This window comes from Entelurus aequoreus, linkage group LG02, assembly GCF_033978785.1.
Source record: "Entelurus aequoreus isolate RoL-2023_Sb linkage group LG02, RoL_Eaeq_v1.1, whole genome shotgun sequence".
NCBI lineage: Eukaryota > Metazoa > Chordata > Actinopteri > Syngnathiformes > Syngnathidae > Entelurus > Entelurus aequoreus.
The window spans coordinates 89688304-89707207 of record NC_084732.1 but is presented as its reverse complement, the minus strand read 5'-3'; the positions used below and the strand labels follow the sequence as shown (position 1 = coordinate 89707207).

The 18904-nt window shown below is 44.4% G+C and overlaps 1 protein-coding gene across 4 annotated transcripts; it reads left to right on the top strand.

Moving 5' to 3' along the window:
* The first annotated feature begins 4177 nt into the window (after window positions 1–4177).
* LOC133640623 (lysM and putative peptidoglycan-binding domain-containing protein 2-like) lies at window positions 4178–18787 on the top strand. Of its 4 annotated transcripts, none has more exons than XR_009824191.1 (4): window positions 4178–4617; window positions 7047–7348; window positions 18304–18433; window positions 18465–18787. XR_009824191.1 is itself a non-coding variant. In XM_062034162.1 (3 exons), the coding sequence occupies exons 1-3, from the start codon at window positions 4375–4377 to the stop codon at window positions 18329–18331; spliced, it is 573 nt and encodes a 190-aa protein (XP_061890146.1). In that variant the 5' UTR covers window positions 4178–4374; the 3' UTR covers window positions 18332–18787. The 4 variants fall into 4 exon arrangements, 2 of the variants coding, with proteins under 2 accessions (XP_061890146.1, XP_061890135.1); XR_009824190.1 differs by having other exon boundaries at window positions 4182–4617; window positions 18318–18433; XM_062034162.1 differs by having other exon boundaries at window positions 18304–18787.
* Window positions 18788–18904: the final 117 nt, after the last annotated feature.

Sequence of the window (18904 nt, the reverse complement as noted above, 5' to 3'; positions counted from 1 at the left end):
ATTCTCACCCTAAATATACAATATCCATCCTAGATATACAATTCTCATCCTAAATATACAATATCCATCCTAGATATACAATACTCATCCTAAATATACAATACGCATCGTAGATATACAACAACCACCCTAAATATACGATAACCCATCCTAAATATACAATAACCCATCCTAAATATACAATGTTCATCGTAAATATACAATATCCATCCTAAATATACAATAACCCATCCTAAATATACAATAACCCATCCTAAATATACAATATTCATCCTAAATATACAATACACATCTTAGATATACAACAACCACCCTAAATATACAATAACCCATCCTAAATATACAATAACCCATCCTAAATATACAATGTTCATCGTAAATATACAATATCCATCCTAAATATACAATAACCCATCCTAAATATACAATATTCATCCTAAATATACAACACTCATCCTAAATATACACTATTCATCCTAAATATACAATATCCATCCTAGATATACAATACTCATCCTACATATATAATACTCATCCTAGATATACAATACTCATCCTAAATATATAATACTCCTCCTAGATATATAATACTCATCCTACACATATAATACTCATCCTAGATATACAATACTCATCCTAAATATATAATACTCATCCTAGATATACAATACTCATCCTAAATATATAATACTCATCCTAGATACACAACAACCACCCTAAATATACAATAACCCATCCTAAATATACAATGTCCATCCTAAATATACACAAGGCAACAGCAGTGAAGTTGTGTAAATGGTAAATAAAAAGAGAATGCAACAAATCCTTTTTACTTATATTCAATGGAATAGACTGCAAAGACAAGATATTTCATGTTCACACTGACAAACTTTGTTCTTTTTTGCAAATATTAGCTCATTTGGAATTTGATGCCTGTGACATGTTTCAAAAAAGCTGGCACAAGTGGCAAAAAAGAGTGATAAAGTTGAGGAATGCTCATCAAAGACTTATTTGGAACATCCCACAGGTGAACAGGCTAATTGGGAACAGGTGGGTGCCATGATTGGGTATAAAGGCAGCTTCCATGAAATGCTCAGTCATTCACAAACAAGGACGGGGCGAGGGTCACCACTTGTTAACAAATGCCTGAGCAAATTGTTGAAGAACAACATTTCTCAAGCAGATATTGCAAGGAATTTAGGGATTTCACCATCTACACTCCGTAATATCATCAAAAGGTTCTGAGAATCTGGAGAAATCACTGCACGTAAGCCATGATATTACGCACCTTGGATCCCTCAGAAGGTACTGCATCAAAAAGCCACATCAGTGTGTAAAGGATATCACCACATGGGCTCAGGAACACTTCAGAAAACCACTGTCAGTAACTACAGTTGGTCGCTACATCTGTAAGTGCAAGTTAAAACTCTACTATGCAAAGCCAAAGCCATTTATCAACAACACCCAGAAACGCTTCGCTGGGCCCGAGCTCATCTAAGATGGACTGATGCAAAGTGGAAAAGTGTTCTGTGGTCTGACGAGTCCACATTTCAAATTGTTTTTGAAAACTGTGGACCAAAAAGCAAAAGAACCATCCGGATTGTTCTAGGGTGAAAGTGTAAGAGGCAGCATGTGTGATGGTATGGGGGTGTATTAGTGGTCAAGACATGTTCTAGGGTGAAAGTGTAAAAGGCAGCATGTGTGATGGTATGGGGGTGTATTAGTGGTCAAGACATGTTCTAGGGTGAAAGTGTAGAAGGCAGCATGTGTGATGGTATGGGGGTGTATTAGTGGTCAAGACATGTTCTAGGGTGAAAGTGTAGAAGGCAGCATGTGTGATGGTATGGGGGTGTATTAGTGGTCAAGACATGTTCTAGGGTGAAAGTGTAAAAGGCAGCATGTGTGATGGTATGGGGGTGTATTAGTGGTCAAGACATGTTCTAGGGTGAAAGTGTAAAAGGCAGCATGTGTGATGGTATGGGGGTGTATTAGTGGTCAAGACATGTTCTAGGGTGAAAGTGTAAAAGGCAGCATGTGTGATGGTATGGGGGTGTATTAGTGGTCAAGACATGTTCTAGGGTGAAAGTGTAAAAGGCAGCATGTGTGATGGTATGGGGGTGTATTAGTGGTCAAGACATGTTCTAGGGTGAAAGTGTAAAAGGTGTGATGGTATGGGGGTGTATTAGTGGTCAAGACATGTTCTAGGGTGAAAGTGTAGAAGGCAGCATGTGTGATGGTATGGGGGTGTATTAGTGGTCAAGACATGTTCTAGGGTGAAAGTGTAGAAGGCAGCATGTGTGATGGTATGGGGGTGTATTAGTGGTCAAGACATGTTCTAGGGTGAAAGTGTAGAAGGCAGCATGTGTGATGGTATGGGGGTGTATTAGTGGTCAAGACATGTTCTAGGGTGAAAGTGTAAGAGGCAGCATGTGTGATGGTATGGGGGTGTATTAGTGGTCAAGACATGTTCTAGGGTGAAAGTGTAAAAGGTGTGATGGTATGGGGGTGTATTAGTGGCCAAGACATGGGTAACTTCCACATCTGTGAAGGCACCATTAATGCTGAAATGCTCTACATCAACGGCGAGGGTGTGGAGGGGGTCCACACCTTCAGGTACCTTGGAGTCCACATCTCTAACTACTTTTCCTGGACAGCCAACACCACATCAATCGTTAAGAAGGCTCAGCAGCGGCGACACTTCCTGAGAGTCCTCGGGAAGTACAACCTGCTGCTGACCTTCTACCGCTCGTCCATCGAGAGCCTGCTGACCTACTGTATTACAGTATGGTACGGCAGCTGCACTGCAGCAGACAGGGAGAGGCTGCAAAGAGTGGTCAAGACGGCTCAGAAGATCATGGGCCGCCCTCTCCCCTCTCTGATGGACATGTACACCTCCCGCTGCCTCAACAGAGCCAGTGCCACCATCAAGGACAGCACCCACCCTGGCTCTCACCTGTTCCACCTGCTGCCCTCTGGGAGGCGCTACAGGTGCATTAAAGCCAGGATGAACAGGCTAAAGAACAGCTTCTTCCCCAGGGCCGTAACCACCCTGAACAGACTTCCCCATTGACCCTCATAACTGCCTTCTCTTCGGTGCAATAAACCATTCCACCAACCACCCTGTTTCATCACCCATATTCATGTACATATTCATTTCACCCACTGTATAGAGTGTACATTTGTTTTATCGCACTGTATGGAATGGCCTCAATCTCGTTACCCTGCGTAATGACAATAAAGCTGATTCTGATTCTGAAAGGTACATACAGCTTTTGGAGCAACATCAACGTTATCATGGACGCCCCTGCTTATTTCAGCAAGACGATGCCAAGCCAGGTGTTACAACAGCGTGGCTTCATAGTAAAAGAGTGTGGGTACTAGACTGGCCTGCCTGTAGTCCAGACATTGAAAATGTGTGGCAGCTAAAATATGAGAAGGGAGACTGTTGAACAACTTAAGCTGTACATCAAGCAAGAATGGGAAAGAATTCCACTTCAAAAATGTGTCTCCTCACTTCCCAAACCTTTACTGAGTGTTGTTCAAAGGAAAGGCCATGTAACACACTGGTAAAAACTTTTTTTTTTTGCAGTGTTGCTGCCATTAAATTCTAAGATCATGATTATTTGCAAAAATAACAAAGTTTCTCAGTGTGAACATGAAATATCTTGTCTTTGCAGTCTATTCAATTGAATATAAGTAAAAAGGATTTGTTGTATTCTCTTTTTATTTCCCTAGAGGGGGGGTTACCCACATATGCGGTCCTCTCCAAGGTTTCTCATAGTCATTCACACGACGTCCCACTGGGGTGAGTTTTTCCTTGCCCGTATGTGGGCTCTGTACCGAGGATGTCGTTGTGGCTTGTACAGCCCTTTGAGACACTTGTGATTTAGGGCTATATAAATAAACATTGATTGATTGATTGATTTACCATTTACACAACTTCACTGCTTTTGTAGATCAATGGAATGATATGATATAATATGTACATTAATACAAGTTGACGTAACATCGAGGGTTTGAAATATAAGTTATATAAATGTATAGATCAATATATGAATATGAATTCAGTGTGAAGAAGCAAGTGGGCAAATGAAGGCTCAGCTATGATTGTGTTTATTATTTTGAAAGCGTACCGGAAGCATATTATTGTTCTTGTTCCTGATTGGACGCGCTGACGTTGCCTACGTGATGACGTCACTTAGAGACGTAGGCAAGCGGCGTATTCTTGCTGCCCGCAACATGGCTGTGGTGTCTGGCTAACAGACTGCATGCGGCCATGGAAGTCTTCCTGAAGCCTAAAAGCGTCTTTTATTCGGCCGCTTGTGCTCCGTCTGCACGCTAACATCCAGCCAGCTCACTTCCTGTCCACACAAGATGGCGGACTTCCCGCCAGTGTTAGAAGAAGAAGGAGGAGGACGACTCGGCCAGCACATCTTCGCTCGCTCCAGGTCGGGTTCCGAGTCAGAAAGCGAACTGTCCCAAAGCTTGGCTCGCACTAAAATACGATCTTACGGAAGCACAGCCAGCGTCTCGGCCTCTCTGGGCGAAAAATACATCGAACATCGCCTCTCTGACGGCGACACTCTGCAGGGGATCGCCCTGAAATATAACGTGACGGTAAGTTCATATCATGACGTCATATCTGCAATATATATCTCTGAAATATCATGTCACGGTAACATAACTTTACATCTTAAACATCATGTGACGGTAAGTTGATATCTTAAACATAATAACGTCATATCTGAAATATAATGTGACGGTAAGTATATATTATATACAATAACGTCATATCTTAAACATAATGCGACGGTAAGTTGATATCTTGAACATAACGTCATATCTTAAATATAATGTGACGGTAAGTATATATTATATTTAATAACGTCATATCTTAAATATAATGTGACGGTAAGTTTATATATCAAACATAACTTCATATCTTAAATATAATGTGATGATAAGTTTGTATCTTAAATATAATAACTTTACATCTGAAATATAATGTGATGGTAAGTTTATATCTGAAATATAATAACTTTATATTTTATATCTTAAATATAATAACTTTATATCTTAAATATAATGTGATGGTAAGTTTATATCTTAAATATAATAACTTTATATTTTATATCGTAAATATAATAGAACTATATCTGAAATATAATGTGACAGTAAGTTTATATCTTAAATATAACTTTACATCTTAAATATAATGTGATGATAAGTTATTAAATGTAATATGTTCATATCCTAATTCTAATGTAGTGACGTTATTTATTATGTGCTGCCATGAAAGATAGTTTAATGTGACATCTTATTCATAATAATAATGTTTCAAGCCTTCCAGTCAAATACACATTTCAAGTAACTCTTGATGTTTGTGTTTAGGACTGCAACATTTAATTCAATCATTAAATCCATTAGAAAATATAGAAATATTCTGTTACTTTGTTTCATTATTGTAAGGGATAAAAATGGGCCAAAACCGTCCTGCACAGACCTGGAACTTGAAATGGTTTCTACGCCACATGACATATTTAATCATCCACAAGTATAATGCTTCTTAGAAAACAAATATGTAAGTTCTGCTAGGCTGAAGATGTTTATTTCCCATAAAGTTACCTGAATTAATGCCTACACTTGTGCTTTGCTATTTTAGTCTGCACCAAAATAAAAGCAAAGTGCTTCACTGTAAATATATGTATAAATAATGTACGAATAGACTTTTGTGACTAATTACGTGAACAAACTCCAAATACCAACACTGAAGTTATTCTTCTTTCCTTCTGCAGTCACGTGACCTGGAGGCCCTTCTGGGTTTCAGGCCATGGTCTATGTCACCATTAGACTACTGTTTATTAACACAAACACCCCATGGTCTATGTCACCATTAGACTACTGTTTATTAACACAAACACCCCATGGTCTATGTCACCATTAAAACTGTGCCATGCACTTTATACTTATGAACAAGCAATGTGTTTGGAGGAGAAAAGGTGAGACCTTTAATCCCAGGAACACCATGCCTACCGTCAAGCATGGTGGTGGTAGTATTATGCTCTGGGCCTGTTTTGCTGCCAATGGAACTGCTGCTTTAAATGGGACAATGAAAAAGGAGGATTAGTTCCAAATTGTTCAGGACAAGCTAAAATCATCAGCCCGGAGGTTGGGTCTTGTTGGGTGTTCCAACAGGACAATGACCCCAAACACACCTCAAAAGTGGTAAAGGAATGGCTAGAATGAAGGTTTTAGAATGGCCTTCCCAAAGTCCTGACTTAACGGTGTGGACAATGCTGAAGAAACAAGTCCATGTCAGAAAAGCAACACATTTAGCTGAACTGCAGCAATTTAGTGGTCACGCAGAAGCTTGTGGATGGCTACCAAAAGCGCCTTATTGCAGGTCAACTTGCCAAGTAAGCAAATATTAACATTGCTGTATGTATACTTTTCACCTTCACATTTTCAGTAGACACATAATAAATTCATAAAAGAAGCAAACTTCATGAATGTTTTTAGTGAGCAACAAGTATGTGCTCCAATCACTACATCACAACAACAAGTATGTGCTCCAATCACTACATCACAACAACAACAAGTATGTGCTCCAATCACTACATCACAACAACAACAAGTATGTTCTCCAATCACTACATCACAACAACAACAAGTATGTGCTCCAATCACTACATCACAACAACAACAAGTATGTGCTCCAATCACTACATCACAACAACAACAAGTATGTGCTCCAATCACTACATCACAAACAAATAATAGTTGTAGAAATGATTGTAAAGTCAAGACAGCCATGACATGATGTTCTTTACACGTGTATGTACACTTTTGACCACCACTGTATATGAGACATAAATGAGGCATATATGAAACATAAATGGGACATATATGAGACATAAAAGAGACATAATGAGACATAAATGAGGCATATATGAGACATACATGAGGCATATATGAGCCATAAATGAGGCATATATGAGACATAAATGAGACATACTGCAAATGACTTTGCTATGACATTTTCCCAGATGGAGCAAATCAAGAGAGCCAACAAACTTTTCAGCAACGACTGCATTTTCCTGAAGAGCAGCCTCAACATCCCCGTAGCCACGCAGAAGCGCTACATTTTTAACGGACTGTCTCTAGAGTCTCCTGATGGGGACGACCAAGCAGCACAGCAGCAGGAAGACCAGAGACCTTGGCCTGAAGACTCCAAAGGTTCTGGACCCCCAGCAGAGGAGCTCTCAGCCCAAGACTTCTTGACCAGACTGGACTTACAAATCAAAAGATCCAAGCAGGCGGCAGCAAGACTGAAAGAAGAGGAAGTCAGGTGAGACTAATTATAGAATAGAATAGAAAGTACTTTATTGATCCCTGGGGGAAATTCAGCACCACAGTTCCCTCACAATAAACACTTAAGTATTTTTTACATATAAATACAGTCTATTATACAGCATTATTCACATGTGGGAGGTGTTGTCCATCATGTGAGTGTAGTGGGTGGGAGGTGTTGTCCATCATGTGAGTGTAGTGGGTGGGAGGTGTTGTCCATCATGTGAGTGTAGTGGGTGGGAGGTGTTGTCCATCATGTGAGTGTAGTGGGTGGGAGGTGTTGTCCATCATGTGAGTGTAGTGGGTGGGAGGTGTTGTCCATCATGTGAGTGTAGTGGGTGGGAGGTGTTGTCCATCATGTGAGTGTAGTGGGTGGGAGGTGTTGTCCATCATGTGAGTGTAGTGGGTGGGAGGTGTTGTCCATCATGTGAGTGTAGTGGGTGGGAGGTGTTGTCCATCATGTGAGTGTAGTGGGTGGGAGGTGTTGTCCATCATGTGAGTGTAGTGGGTGGGAGGTGTTGTCCATCATGTGAGTGTAGTGGGTGGGAGGTGTTGTCCATCATGTGAGTGTAGTGGGTGGGAGGTGTTGTCCATCATGTGAGTGTAGTGGGTGGGAGGTGTTGTCCATCATGTGAGTGTAGTGGGTGGGAGGTGTTGTCCATCATGTGAGTGTAGTGGGTGGGAGGTGTTGTCCATCATGTGAGTGTAGTGGGTGGGAGGTGTTGTCCATCATGTGAGTGTAGTGGGTGGGAGGTGTTGTCCATCATGTGAGTGTAGTGGGTGGGAGGTGTTGTCCATAATGTGAGTGTAGTGGGTGGGAGGTGTTGTCCATCATGTGAGTGTAGTGGGTGGGAGGTGTTGTCCATAATGTGAGTGTAGTGGGTGGGAGGTGTTGTCCATCATGTGAGTGTAGTGGGTGGGAGGTGTTGTCCATCATGTGAGTGTAGTGGGTGGGAGGTGTTGTCCATCATGTGAGTGTAGTGGGTGGGAGGTGTTGTCCATCATGTGAGTGTAGTGGGTGGGAGGTGTTGTCCATCATGTGAGTGTAGTGGGTGGGAGGTGTTGTCCATCATGTGAGTGTAGTGGGTGGGAGGTGTTGTCCATCATGTGAGTGTAGTGGGTGGGAGGTGTTGTCCATCATGTGAGTGTAGTGGGTGGGAGGTGTTGTCCATCATGTGAGTGTAGTGGGTGGGAGGTGTTGTCCATCATGTGAGTGTAGTGGGTGGGAGGTGTTGTCCATCATGTGAGTGTAGTGGGTGGGAGGTGTTGTCCATCATGTGAGTGTAGTGGGTGGGAGGTGTTGTCCATCATGTGAGTGTAGTGGGTGGGAGGTGTTGTCCATAATGTGAGTGTAGTGGGTGGGAGGTGTTGTCCATCATGTGAGTGTAGTGGGTGGGAGGTGTTGTCCATAATGTGAGTGTAGTGGGTGGGAGGTGTTGTCCATCATGTGAGTGTAGTGGGTGGGAGGTGTTGTCCATCATGTGAGTGTAGTGGGTGGGAGGTGTTGTCCATCATGTGAGTGTAGTGGGTGGGAGGTGTTGTCCATCATGTGAGTGTAGTGGGTGGGAGGTGTTGTCCATCATGTGAGTGTAGTGGGTGGGAGGTGTTGTCCATAATGTGAGTGTAGTGGGTGGGAGGTGTTGTCCATAATGTGAGTGTAGTGGGTGGGAGGTGTTGTCCATCATGTGAGTGTAGTGGGTGGGAGGTGTTGTCCATCATGTGAGTGTAGTGGGTGGGAGGTGTTGTCCATAATGTGAGTGTAGTGGGTGGGAGGTGTTGTCCATAATGTGAGTGTAGTGGGTGGGAGGTGTTGTCCATCATGTGAGTGTAGTGGGTGGGAGGTGTTGTCCATCATGTGAGTGTAGTGGGTGGGAGGTGTTGTCCATCATGTGAGTGTAGTGGGTGGGAGGTGTTGTCCATAATGTGAGTGTAGTGGGTGGGAGGTGTTGTCCATCATGTGAGTGTAGTGGGTGGGAGGTGTTGTCCATCATGTGAGTGTAGTGGGTGGGAGGTGTTGTCCATCATGTGAGTGTAGTGGGTGGGAGGTGTTGTCCATCATGTGAGTGTAGTGGGTGGGAGGTGTTGTCCATAATGTGAGTGTAGTGGGTGGGAGGTGTTGTCCATCATGTGAGTGTAGTGGGTGGGAGGTGTTGTCCATCATGTGAGTGTAGTGGGTGGGAGGTGTTGTCCATCATGTGAGTGTAGTGGGTGGGAGGTGTTGTCCATCATGTGAGTGTAGTGGGTGGGAGGTGTTGTCCATAATGTGAGTGTAGTGGGTGGGAGGTGTTGTCCATCATGTGAGTGTAGTGGGTGGGAGGTGTTGTCCATCATGTGAGTGTAGTGGGTGGGAGGTGTTGTCCATCATGTGAGTGTAGTGGGTGGGAGGTGTTGTCCATCATGTGAGTGTAGTGGGTGGGAGGTGTTGTCCATCATGTGAGTGTAGTGGGTGGGAGGTGTTGTCCATCATGTGAGTGTAGTGGGTGGGAGGTGTTGTCCATAATGTGAGTGTAGTGGGTGGGAGGTGTTGTCCATCATGTGAGTGTAGTGGGTGGGAGGTGTTGTCCATCATGTGAGTGTAGTGGGTGGGAGGTGTTGTCCATCATGTGAGTGTAGTGGGTGGGAGGTGTTGTCCATCATGTGAGTGTAGTGGGTGGGAGGTGTTGTCCATAATGTGAGTGTAGTGGGTGGGAGGTGTTGTCCATCATGTGAGTGTAGTGGGTGGGAGGTGTTGTCCATCATGTGAGTGTAGTGGGTGGGAGGTGTTGTCCATCATGTGAGTGTAGTGGGTGGGAGGTGTTGTCCATCATGTGAGTGTAGTGGGTGGGAGGTGTTGTCCATCATGTGAGTGTAGTGGGTGGGAGGTGTTGTCCATCATGTGAGTGTAGTGGGTGGGAGGTGTTGTCCATCATGTGAGTGTAGTGGGTGGGAGGTGTTGTCCATCATGTGAGTGTAGTGGGTGGGAGGTGTTGTCCATAATGTGAGTGTAGTGGGTGGGAGGTGTTGTCCATCATGTGAGTGTAGTGGGTGGGAGGTGTTGTCCATCATGTGAGTGTAGTGGGTGGGAGGTGTTGTCCATCATGTGAGTGTAGTGGGTGGGAGGTGTTGTCCATCATGTGAGTGTAGTGGGTGGGAGGTGTTGTCCATCATGTGAGTGTAGTGGGTGGGAGGTGTTGTCCATCATGTGAGTGTAGTGGGTGGGAGGTGTTGTCCATCATGTGAGTGTAGTGGGTGGGAGGTGTTGTCCATCATGTGAGTGTAGTGGGTGGGAGGTGTTGTCCATCATGTGAGTGTAGTGGGTGGGAGGTGTTGTCCATAATGTGAGTGTAGTGGGTGGGAGGTGTTGTCCATCATGTGAGTGTAGTGGGTGGGAGGTGTTGTCCATCATGTGAGTGTAGTGGGTGGGAGGTGTTGTCCATAATGTGAGTGTAGTGGGTGGGAGGTGTTGTCCATAATGTGAGTGTAGTGGGTGGGAGGTGTTGTCCATCATGTGAGTGTAGTGGGTGGGAGGTGTTGTCCATCATGTGAGTGTAGTGGGTGGGAGGTGTTGTCCATAATGTGAGTGTAGTGGGTGGGAGGTGTTGTCCATCATGTGAGTGTAGTGGGTGGGAGGTGTTGTCCATCATGTGAGTGTAGTGGGTGGGAGGTGTTGTCCATCATGTGAGTGTAGTGGGTGGGAGGTGTTGTCCATCATGGGAGTGTAGTGGGTGGGAGGTGTTGTCCATCATGTGAGTGTAGTGGGTGGGAGGTGTTGTCCATCATGTGAGTGTAGTGGGTGGGAGGTGTTGTCCATCATGTGAGTGTAGTGGGTGGGAGGTGTTGTCCATCATGTGAGTGTAGTGGGTGGGAGGTGTTGTCCATAATGTGAGTGTAGTGGGTGGGAGGTGTTGTCCATCATGTGAGTGTAGTGGGTGGGAGGTGTTGTCCATCATGTGAGTGTAGTGGGTGGGAGGTGTTGTCCATCATGTGAGTGTAGTGGGTGGCAGGTGTTGTCCATCATGTGAGTGTAGTGGGTGGGAGGTGTTGTCCATAATGTGAGTGTAGTGGGTGGCAGGTGTTGTCCATCATGTGAGTGTAGTGGGTGGGAGGTGTTGTCCATAATGTGAGTGTAGTGGGTGGGAGGTGTTGTCCATCATGTGAGTGTAGTGGGTGGGAGGTGTTGTCCATAATGTGAGTGTAGTGGGTGGGAGGTGTTGTCCATCATGTGAGTGTAGTGGGTGGGAGGTGTTGTCCATAATGTGAGTGTAGTGGGTGGGAGGTGTTGTCCATAATGTGAGTGTAGTGGGTGGGAGGTGTTGTCCATAATGTGAGTGTAGTGGGTGGGAGGTGTTGTCCATCATGTGAGTGTAGTGGCCACTCTACCACCTTCTACCACCTACCATCTTCGCCACGCCGTCCCCAGGGTAGGGTTTCTCTTTTCAATGATTCCCACCAAACCTTCTCAAATCTGGTTTAAATCACTAGACTCACACATCAATCAGTTTCTTTGGAAAAGTGAATCAATCAATCAATGTTTATTTATATAGCCCTAAATCACAATTGTCTCAAAGGGCTGTACAAGCCACAACGACATCCTCGGTACAGAGCCCACATCAGCCTTAAAACTTAACAAAAACCCAAAGAATAAACTTGTCCTATGAATTCCTTGCAAATAAACTACAATATATATTCAAATGGATCAATCCCACTTTATTAGATCATTTATGGTTAGAGATTGAACAATCACTCAGCCAGGAGATCCCAATTTCTAACTTGCCCTTTATTAGCCAAATTCTCCGAAAACACAACTGCTTTAAAAGTATTAATATACGCACTACCTTAACAGCTTGGTGGGAATTTAAAAAATAACTGGGTCCCCGCTCACTCCCTACCAATTGATGCCTATTTGGAATAATCCTGATTTTGTGTTTAACAAGAAACCATTGAACTTTCCAACATGGTATGATAAGGGATATCTTGGGATGCCTTGGGGATATCATCAATGGAAACAGTTGTATCTCTTTTAAAAGTTTAATAACACAATATGCAATAAATCCTAACAAATTCCTAGAATATATACAAATCAAATCTGTAATCAGCGCAAGACTCAACAAAACAACATGGGAAAGTAATCCCACAACCGTTAATTCTTGAAAACATCTGCCCCCAAAGCTCTATCCAAATGATATGCTTTATTATCAAAAATAGATAACACAATAGGTATCCCAACTTCCAAATGGCACTGAGACGTATCCACAAGCCGTGACCCAGAATTCTGGAAACAAATATGCCTCAATACTTCTCGTTTGATTAAGAATCTAAATTTACGGCTGATTCGGCTCAAAATACTTTACAGAATACATTACAGCGGTCTAAGAATATATAAAATGGGTCTAACATTTGTGTACACTGCTCAGATAATAAGGTAGATAACTACTTACATTCAATGTGCTCCCGTGGCGTGGAGTGTGCGAAAACCTGTCATTGACCTTAGAACAGGGGTCTCAAACTCAATGTACCTGGGGGCCACTGGATGCAGAAACTGGGTGACGCTGGGCCGCAAGAAAAGATTTCTTTAAAAAAATCTAACATGCACTTTTTAATGAATTCACCTTCTTTGAATGTCTTTCCCGCCCTAGCAACCATCTCACTCAGCATGTAGCTAGCTTTGACTGCTGCATCGCTCTTTTCGCTTGCTTTCTTGACGAAATCTTGTTGCCTCAGTAGACTGCTTTTAAAATTTGAAACCCGGTTCACTCTCTCATCTCCCTGGTATTTTGCATACTCCTCAGCATGTCTAGTTGTATAATGACGTTTCAAATTGTATTTCTTGTGCACCGCAACTTTCTCTGTGCAAAAAAACACGTCGGGGTGCCCCTGTGCTCAACAAAGAAATATTGCATCTCCCACTTTTCCTGGAATTGTCTTTGCTCATCACTAACCTTTCTCTTCACTGCAGGCTTTGAAAAAGACATGTTTGGGGTTGTGGAATATATTGGTATATAGCCAACGCACGGAGATTCCCGCAATGTGTGTCATTCCGCTTTTCCTCCCTACAGCAACACGGCGGTCGGCGGAAAGTACCGGGATCGCAAAAAAGTGACGGCTCCCGGAGTGTTATCCGGCGTCATATAAAAATATATGTAGTGTTCGTGTGAGGCAATGCAAATTAAACAATAAAAAAGAACAAATAACAGTTTGAATTGGTCCAGGTTATCAGGGACTTTATTACTGACGGACAGGTGTCGCGATGTGACTGCAGCACGTAAGAAAACCCTCGTCTCCATGGCAACGTTTCTGTCGCTTTCACTTATTTGCCGCTTTTCCACTAACGCAGGGGTATTTTGGACCCAAATAACAAAAATCGTCTCTGTCTGGAGCCAACGGGAGCGGGGGGGGGGCTCGCCGTGGAGTTTACAGTTATGGTAGCACAATTAGCCCCAAATGGGCTAACATCACCACTAACGTGTTACACGTCTGATTCGCCCAGCAACTCTCTGTCGGGGTATCAGCGCTGGGGTCCAGTGCACCACACTTTTGTATCGCTCCTTCGGCGGAGTGCTTTGGAAGCTACCGGACCGCTCGTCTTCCCCGCCCGGACTGTTTATAGCGGCGCCGGGGGCGGGAGCGAGCAGGCGGGCGAGCAAGGGAGGCAGGGAGGGAGGGAGGAAGAGCGTGTGCGGGTGTCGTGGAAAAGGGGCAAAATGTTTCTCTGCTTGCATGCAAGTGACGTCAATGCATACTTGCCAACCTTGAGACCTCCGGATCCGGGAGATGGGGGGGGGGGGGGTGTTTTTGTAGCCCGGAAGAGTTAGGGCTGCAAAGGATTTTGGGTATTTGTTCTGTTGTGTTTATGTTGTGTTACGGTGCGGATGTTCTCCTGAAATGTGTTTGTCATTCTTGTTTGGTGTGGGTTCACAGTGTGGCGCATATTAGTAACAGTGTTCAAGTTTTTGATACGACCACCCTCAGTGTGACCTGTATGGCTGTTGACCAAGTATGCCTTGCAATCACTTGTGTGTGCCTGCAGAAGCCTCATACAACATGTGTCTGGGCCGGCACGCTGTTTGTATGGAGAAAAAGACGGTGCGGTTAGGGACAGGTTCTAGAGGACACTAAAGGCAGTGCCATCACGGCACACCCTCAATATTGTCGAGAGCCACATACCACACCGTGATTGGTAGATTCCTTCAGCTCCGCACACAACACTGTCTTGCGCCATTCATTTAAAACTCGCGGGCCGCACTAACATTAAACTTTCATATTAAGGTGGGGGCCGCAAAATAACGTCTCACGGGCCGCATGTTTGAGACCCCTGCCTTAGAGACTCCTATTCCCATTTCTGTTGGGTGATCTCTCCACAACTGATCTTGATATAAACAAAACATACCTCCTTATCAACGCATTAGGCATCGCCAAGAAAACTATTCTCATAAATTGGAAATCCAAAAATAATTGATGTATAAACCTTTACAAAAACTTTGTATTAGATGATGTAGTTGTGGAAAGAATGTCTGCTGAATCAAAAGAACAACTCACAGAATTCCGATCTTTTTGGGCACAATTAATTTCCTGACCTGACTCCCAAGGGAGCCAGGGCTGTGGGGGAGGTCCTGGGGGCCGGGTACCGCGGGGTCGGGTGGGCCTGCGGTGTGTTCCATGGTTCCGGCCTGGCGGGCTGATCCTTGGGTGGTCTAGCGGTCGGGAGTGGATGGGGGCCGGTGTTTGGGGTGCGGGTGGGGCTGCAGGCGGCCGCCTTGGGTCGGGTGGGGGGCTGTCCTTCTCATGGGGAATCGTGCGGGGGGTTTGCGCCCGGGGGCTGGGGGGGCTTGCCGCTGTCGGGCGGGTGCCGGCCTGTGCCCCTCGGGTCTCCCTGGGCTTCCTCCTTCCCCTGGGGGCCGGGGCAGGGTCTGTCCTGGGTCGCCCTGCGCTGCGGCTGTGCGGGCCCACCTGGTGCCGGGTTGGGGGGGCTGCTTTCTCCCCTTGTTGGGGTCCCGGCGGTGCTGCCCAACTACCCTGCGAAAGTCCGTCTCCTGTGTTTTTTTCTGCCCTTATTTATTATTTTTAATTATCTATTTTATTTATTAATTTTTTATTTATTTATTCACGGTTCTCGTGGCCCCGTGCTGGGTGGTCCTGTGGCGGCCGACTTGGGTGGGGTGGCCTGGGGCGGGCCCCGCCGTGCTCTCCAGGAGGTGGGCTCGTGGGGGCCCGGTTGCTCGTGGGGCGGGGGCGGTCTTCCGTTGCTCGTGGGGCGGGGGCGGTCTTCCCATCTGGTTTTAGGCAGTCTCGCCTTTCTGCCCGTGTGGGGTGTGGTCTTTCGCTGGCTTGGGGGCTGGCTGTCCCCTGCTTCTCCCGTGCCTTGTCCTCTGCCGGGCGCGTCTGTCTACGGCCTGCCGCTGGCTCTTCTGGGTGGCACGGTGGGCCGGGCTCTGGGGTTCCTGTCGCGGGGCCGGTGGTCCCTTGTTCCCTGGGCGCCACGCCACACCTGCTTTTTTGGGTTGGGCTCTCTGGGTGGCTGGGGCCGTACTCTGGCTCCCACACATACTGGGAGTCAAATATATTGTACATACAAATACACATATATATTCACATACACACAGTTATTCATACATATATACGTACATACGCGCACACATAGGTCTCTACGCTCCCACATACACACACAAATATAGTACATACAGTCGCGGTCAAAAGTGTACATACACGTGTAAAGAACATCATGTCATGGCTGTCTTGACTTTACAATCATTTCTTATTTGTTAGTGATGTAGTGATTGGAGCACATACTTGTTGTTGTGATGTAGTGATTGGAGCACATACTTGTTGTTGTTGTGATGTAGTGATTGGAGCACATACTTGTTGTTGTGATGTAGTGATTGGAGCACATACTTGTTGTTGTTGTGATGTAGTGATTGGAGCACATACTTGTTGTTGTGATGTAGTGATTGGAGCACATACTTGTTGTTGTTGTGATGTAGTGATTGGAGCACATACTTGTTGTTGTTGTGATGTAGTGATTGGAGCACATACTTGTTGTAGTGATGTAGTGATTGGAGCACATACTTGTTGTTGTGATGTAGTGATTGGAGCACATACTTGTTGTTGTTGTGATGTAGTGATTGGAGCACATACTTGTTGTTGTGATGTAGTGATTGGAGCACATACTTGTTGTTGTTGTGATGTAGTGATTGGAGCACATACTTGTTGTTGTGATGTAGTGATTGGAGCACATACTTGTTGTTGTTGTGATGTAGTGATTGGAGCACATACTTGTTGTTGTTGTGATGTAGTGATTGGAGCACATACTTGTTGTAGTGATGTAGTGATTGGAGCACATACTTGTTGTTGTGATGTAGTGATTGGAGCACATACTTGTTGTTGTTGTGATGTAGTGATTGGAGCACATACTTGTTGTTGTGATGTAGTGATTGGAGCACATACTTGTTGTTGTTGTGATGTAGTGATTGGAGCACATACTTGTTGTTGTTGTGATGTAGTGATTGGAGCACATACTTGTTGTTGTGATGTAGTGATTGGAGCACATACTTGTTGCTCACAACTAACATTCATGAAGTTTGCTTCTTTTATGAATTTATTATGTGTCTACTGAAAATGTGAGGGTGAAAAGTATACATACAGCAATGTTAATATTTGCTTCCTTGGCAAGTTGACCTGCAATAAGACACTTTTGGTAGCCATCCACAAGCTTCTGCTTGACCACTAAACTGCTGCAGTTCAGCTAAATGTGTTGCTTTTCTGACATGGACTTGTTTCTTCAGCATTGTCCACACCTTTAAGTCAGGACTTTGGGAAGGTCATTCTAAAACCTTCATTCTAGTCTGATTTAGTCATTCCTTTACCACTTTTGAGGTGTGTTTGGGGTCATTGTCCTGTTGGAACACCCAACAAGACCCAACCTCCGGGCTGATGATTTTAGCTTGTCCTGAACAATTTGGAGCTAATCCTCCTTTTTCATTGTCCCATTTAAAGCAGCAGTTCCATTGGCAGCAAAACAGGCCCAGAGCATAATACTACCACCACCATGCTTGAGGGTAGGGATGGTGTTCCTGGGATTAAAGGCCTCACCTTTTCTCCTCCAAACATATTGCTGGGTATTGTGGCCAAACAGCTGCATTTTTGTTTCATCTGACCACAGAACTTTCCTCCAGAAGGTCTCATCTTTGTCCATGTGATGTCACAGGAAACAAAAATGGAGCTGTTTGGCCACAATACCCAGCAATATGTTAACGTTGTTGCCCTAGGGTAAACTGGGTAACACATGGCACACTGACAAAGCCTAACCTATTGATACTATAACAATCTACAAGGTTAATACAGTTGGCTTCTCTTTCTTCCCCTTCATTTATCTGCTTTCTTTTGTATCTCTAGTTATCATGACATATATGTATTGTTGCATTTGAACAACTGTATTGTTGATAATAGACATATATGTATTGTTGCATTTGAACAACTGTATTGTTGATAATAGAGGTCAATTATTGGTATTATTCATTATCAATAGTGCTATTTTTATTGCTATTTGTATTGATCCATTTGTAGTGTAATAATGTTCATTGTCATTTCTGTATTATTATTTATTCCACTAACTGCTTCTTTGATATCACTTTTACTATCATATTTGTACTTATCCTATTTGTTGTTGCTGTTGTTGTGTTTGCTGCTGTTGTTGTTGTTACATCAGTTAGTGTTAGCGACACCTTTTCCTGCTTACACCAGTCCACTGTTGGGTCAGCTTCATTCACTGTTCACATGCGCACACACACACACACACGCACACACACGCACACATACACACACACACACACACACACACACACACGCACGCACGCACGAACGAACGCACGCACGCACGCACACACACACACACACACATACGCACGCACGCACGCACACACACCAGTTGAGTTGCTGGTTTCTTTCTTTCCAGAGTGTAACATTTCTATTGAACTTTAGTTTGTCTTTTGCAGGAGCGATGAGGTGAACTTCACTGCTGCCACCACGTCCTACCAGGAAATATAAACCTGCCACCATGTCCTACCAGGAAATATAAACCTGCCACCATGTCCTACCAGGAAATATAAACCTGCCACCATGTCCTACCAGGAAATATAAACCTGGAAAAGTAAGCTGTAAATATGAGCAGGAATTATAATGTAAGGAAATATAACTCAGCACCTTGCTTGTTTACCTTCTTGTTTTTGTGTCTTGTTGACCTTTTCTTTATTCTGGATATGTAAATGTGTCCCATTTATTTATGTGTCCAACATTATTTATGTCTACTTTTATTGTGCTTATTCATAAACATTTTTGGAGTGTCCAACATTATTTATGTCTACTTTTATTGTGCTTATTCATAAACATTTTTGGAGTGTCCAACATGATTTATGTCTATTTTTATTGTGCTTCTTAATAAACATTTATGGAGTGTCCAACATGATTTATGTCTATTTTTATTGTGCTTCTTAATAAACATTTATGGAGTGTCCAACATGATTTATGTCTATTTTTATTGTGTTTGAATACAATTCCTTCCAGGTGTGTCACTGTTAGCGTG